Source organism: Rhea americana, unplaced genomic scaffold (genome assembly GCF_003343005.1).
Source record: "Rhea americana isolate MKP2758 unplaced genomic scaffold, rheAme1 scaffold_229, whole genome shotgun sequence".
Lineage (NCBI taxonomy): Eukaryota > Metazoa > Chordata > Aves > Rheiformes > Rheidae > Rhea > Rhea americana.
This window is the reverse complement of record NW_028186345.1, coordinates 933,485-938,500: the sequence shown is the minus strand read 5'-3', so window position 1 is coordinate 938,500 and position 5,016 is coordinate 933,485. Positions and strand designations below refer to the sequence as shown.

General features: G+C 49.2%; 1 protein-coding gene across 1 annotated transcript; it reads right to left on the bottom strand.

Moving 5' to 3' along the window:
• Positions 1-204: 204 nt before the first annotated feature.
• On the bottom strand, positions 205-5,010 carry DUSP6 (dual specificity phosphatase 6). Its single transcript, XM_085305944.1, has 3 exons — positions 4,183-5,010; positions 3,150-3,587; positions 205-1,741 (listed from the first exon to the last, which is right to left on the bottom strand). The coding sequence occupies exons 1-3, from the start codon at positions 4,583-4,585 to the stop codon at positions 1,434-1,436; spliced, it is 1,149 nt and encodes a 382-aa protein (XP_085162070.1). The 5' UTR covers positions 4,586-5,010; the 3' UTR covers positions 205-1,433.
• Positions 5,011-5,016: the final 6 nt, after the last annotated feature.

Sequence of the window (5,016 nt, the reverse complement as noted above, 5' to 3'; positions counted from 1 at the left end):
TCACTGTTCATTCATTTAGGCATCAGTGGACCAAAGGGGGGTGGGTGTGTGCGTGCACGGGCGGGGGGGGGAATTAAGACTTTATTTTCTTAAGGGCTATACAAAAACTTCTGAAAATAATCATTACCTTTAAACATAAACATATGTATATGTGCAATTACCCACATTTACCTAGAGGARAAARGGGGGAATAAACCAGCCAGGTTGTCAATAGCCAAAAATAGTTATTTATTAATAATTTAAGGTTTTACATTCTTATAATAAATTCCATCTTAAAACTTTTACACCGTGAATTAGACTCTCCCTTATTGGCAACCATGTGCAGGTTCACTGTGCGCACACACAGGTACAAATGCTCGCACATACTTCCAGTTTTATACAAAAAAGGGGGGAAAAAAGACACAAAATATTGCATTTGAGGTGAAGCTCCCTGAAGAATTTGTACAGAGGTAATGCACTGTTTAGCACATCTGAAAGTTTTAAAAAGTGATCAAAAATCTTTCTCATTCAAAGACAAATCTTCTCCCAGATGATCTATTTACAAAAGGTAAGGCAAAAATTAATTTAATTTAAAAATATATATATCATGTGAAACTACATCAAAAGTGTGAGAAAAAAAATCACCACAAGGAAAAGAAAATATATGAAAGAATAGACTGTTCTTGCTCACAAAACATGATTTGAAAACTTCTCTCCATTGCCATTTCTTCCCCATGGAAAGCGTGCTTCAGTTGAACAATAAAATTAAACATGCTGCAAATATATTCTTTGTAATTAAAAAAAAACAAAAACAAAAAAAGCAGAATTTATGAAGAGAACAAAAGTGTAGATGTCCCTTGGATTGACTTCTTGAATACATGTGAATTAAAAAAAATTGCAAATCGATTTAAGAATAAATATTTACACTGATCAAGTAGAATACTACTGAGCTCCTGGCAAACAAGTACTCCAAATACACTAAGCTGAAATCTCTTTCTTTGGCTCCTCTAAATTAAAACAGGAAAAAAAAAGAAAAAAAAAAAACACACAAACAAGAAGTCTTCACTGAAGACAAAAATGTATGTCACAGATCCAAAAGCAAAGAAGTCGTATACTTCCAGTCACTAGAGAACACGTGCTCAGTCTGTCCAGTCTTACCCGAACCCCTTTGGAAGTCCTCAGATCCCAGCCACCACGGGAGTGGGAGCAACTGTGCACCCAGTGGGTGCGCTGCTACCCTGCTGGCTGCTCACTACCTTCCTTCCCAGGGATCTCACCACCTTCCTTCCCTTCGCAATAGCCGAGCTCGCACTGTGTAACCTTTTCTAGCCTGCATCTGCAGCTGCTTTTTGACAGCAGAGACCAGAAAAAGAGAAAGCTGCGTTTGCTTTACCACTGCCAAAGAGAAACCACTGAGGAATGATCCCATGAGGAGTGAAGGAGGCCACGGGAGCTCACGTGGACTGCAGGGAGTCCACCTGGAAGACATTCTGGTTGGAAGGGGTGGTGAAGTACAGCTGCTGGTTCGGCACCCGGTTGTCACAGGGGCTGCTCAGCCCTAGAGTTCGCTCAAAGTCCAGCAGCTGGCCCATGAAGTTGAAGTTGGGTGAAATGTTGGATTTCTTCATCTTGACAATATCGTAGGCATCATTCATGGACAGGTTGAGCTTCTGCATGAGGTAGGCCACTGTCACCGTGACCGAGCGGCTGATCCCCGCTAAGCAATGCACCAGGACCCCGCAGTTCTTCCCCCGAGCTTCATCTGTACAGGGACAAAGAGGCAGAGAAGGACACGTAAGACAGCAGCTTGGTAACTGATCTCACAACATGAACAGAAGTATCAAATAAGAAGAAACAGTGATTCTGATCTCAAAAGCTGACACGGCAATGCAAGGGTTAACTTCACACCGGTTTGAAATGATGACAAGAGGAGACTCCAGCCCCCTAAGCATTTGTACCAGAGCCCCAAAGCTGAGAAATTTAAGAACAAGACAGGGGGAGCAAGATACGCTGCATGACACTGTTTTAAAAGCCAGTTTTAAAAGGCACTCTTTTGCTTGGAAATGTGCCTTAAATTCTTACAGTCCCCTTGCCCCAGCATGGAAATCCTGCAATATGTCACTGAATGCCTTTTATACAGACCAGCAGACTGCAAAGGTCTATTAAATTATTCTCCAACTGTTGTGCTGCTAACAATGGAGGTATTCAGGCATTTTAAAAGAATGAGGGAAGTCACAGGGGACAGCCCATTAAGAGGAACAGGATGTCAACATTGGTTGAAAATGGGTTCCTTTGTAATAGGAAATGCATTACAATGCCTGGAGATTAGTTTCTTTGTGGCTTCCAGCCCACATTTCTTCCTGCTGGGCTCAGATTACCTACATTCTCCACTATTACCGGTATCATTCAACCGGATTACAGCACAGCTTCCCAACAGATAACGCGATGCCCACCCCACCGCACCCCATCGGGGCGACTTCGGTCTTCACTAATGTGAAGGAAAGTGCAAATTTTTAACCAGAACTCCTGGAGCCCCCGAGCCCGTCCGTTTTCGTAGCTGACGGGTACCGTTTAAGGGCTGGCTAACCGAGACACCGAGCCTGAGAGGTATATCATTATTACCACGAGACTTAATTAAAGCTCTCGCTATACATTTGCCAGGAATACTGTTATGAATAAGTTGTATTTAAAAAGCTAAAGTTAGCTTCCCTGATAAAAAAAGAAATTATTATACTACTCTTCAGTAATCCGAAGGGGAAAAATAGGACACAAACCATGAACCTCGGGCTTTTTTTTTTTTTAAGAAAGAAAGAAAGAAAGAAAGAAAAAGAGAAAGAAAGAAAGAAAAAGGCTTAAAAATATTCTCCATCCTGCATATTGCTCAGTGCCCAGCTTTGCCACAAGTAGCCCTGTTCCCACAGCGACCCGACAGCCAGCTAAACCATGTATACGTTTGCCACCTGCAAACGTTGGTCAAAATTCACCAGGTTTTGTCATTAAACCTGGGAATAGCACCCTCCCCTCAATGTAAGTCCGCTTAAAAAAATCAGAAAGCTGAGCAACCCTCAGAAAGAGCTGCTACTGTTTCTCGCCCCAAATCTCTTTTGAATTCTGCAAAAGAAATTGAATTCTGCTTGACATGTAGCTGTTAGCAAGCAACCGGGTCTCACCTATAAAGGAGATGGCCTCAGGAAAGAACTGAGACAGGTTTTGGCTCCAGTGGTCAGAGATCGGGATCTGCTTGTACTTAAATTCCCCGGCATTTTCAAAGAGATTAGGCAGGTTGGGGGTCACATTCAAGATGTATTTAATGCCAAACTCTTCTAAAACGTCCAGATTAGTGGAGTCCTTGGCACAGCCTAAGTAGAGGTAGGGTAAAATCTCCACTGGGAAGGAAGGCTGGTTGTTGGAGAGAGGGCTGCCATCGGAGTCGGTGGCACTATTGGGGTCTCTGTCAATGTCAGACTCAATGTCTGAGGAGGAATCGGAGCTGATCCGGAGGCCTCCCAAGCCCAGGACCGGCAGAGGAGGGGAGCTGCTGCTACACGAACTGTCTAGGTTAGTTTCACAGTGCAGGGCGAACTCGGCCTGGAACTTGCTGAAACCACCTGGGGAGAAAAGCAAAGCGAAAAAAAAAAATGCAACCTGATATTTGACGGCAGATTGACTTATTTCTCCGCTACGGCTCCGTCTCCTAATGGGCATCCGCTCTCCCCCCCTCTCCCCCGAGCACCGGGGAAAGGAAAAAAAAATAGTCACATTCTCACGCAAGACGGACTAACATAAAAGAAGGTTTAGCAAAACCGGCCGCTGCGGCGAGGGGTGTGGGGGGGGGGAGGCTCTGTATGTTCAAGATTAAAGCTCAGTGTCGCTTCGCCCTGCCGGGGACCTCTGGAGAGGTGTCTTGGGGCAAATGCTTCCTGTTCTCGGCTCATGCCGGGGCCCCATCAGCCCTGCCCTGCACACGCTGCCACAGCGTTTCCARTCCCCGAGGTCTCTTTGCACCAAGCAAGGACAGGACACGGGGGGACCACGGGGAAAAGCCTCCTGCTCAGCCAGCGTCCGCCCCGAGGGCCAGCGCGCAGCGCCCGGGGAGGCTGCGGGCCGAGCCCGGGGCTCCGCATCACCCCCTGCGGCCCGGGGCTCGCCACCCTGACCCCCGGCAGGCAGCGAGCTCCCCCCCGGCCCGGCGGCGGCTCTCACCTTCCAGATAAAACGCCTTGCAGCCCTCGTCTTTGAGGCGCTTGAGGAGCAGCCCCAGCACGGACTCGCCGCCCGTGTTCTCGTTCCAGTCGCGGCTGTGCTCGTCGTAGAGCACCACGGTGTCGGTGCCGCACCGGCGGGCGAAGCGCTCCCGGTCCTCCTCGCTGCTGGCGACCAGGGAGCGCAGCGGCAGGTTGCCTTTCTGCAGCCGCCGCAGCATGATGCCGGGGATAGCCACGTTGATGGCCGACTCGATGTGGGACGACTCGTACAACTCCTGCGGCCGACAGTCCATCAGCAGCAGCTTGTCGTTGCCCATCTCCAGCTGCTCGTTCAGCCACGCCACGGACTTACTAATCGCCATTTCCGACGCGAAAGGGACGGGTCTGAACGTATCTAGCATGAGGAAGGACGAGGGGAGCGGAGCGTGTTCTGGAAGCGCCCCTCTCTTTCACAGAGGCATGCGGCTAGCTCAGCAAGCGGCTGCGCCCCTCCAACTCCGCACAACTTATCTCCCTCCGCCCCAGGAAAATGAATCACGCAGCTCCCCCCCCCCCCGTGCTGCCTCCCCCGCGCCGGGCGGCGGTGGAGTCACGGGGAGGGAAAAGCAGCCCCGGCGTGTGCGTGCGTGCGTGTGTGTGTGTGTGTGTGTGCGCGTGTGTGTGCGCGTGTGCGTGCGTGCAGCTAGCCTACCCGCTCTCCCCTATTTTGTCAATGAATCCCTGAATGAACCCGCCTAATCGCCTCTCCAGCCCGAGCCCTTGGGCTTTTCCGCGGCCCCGCGTGAATGAAATCCAATTAACGTTCCGCCGGCTCGGGCTCCCCGGCTCAGGC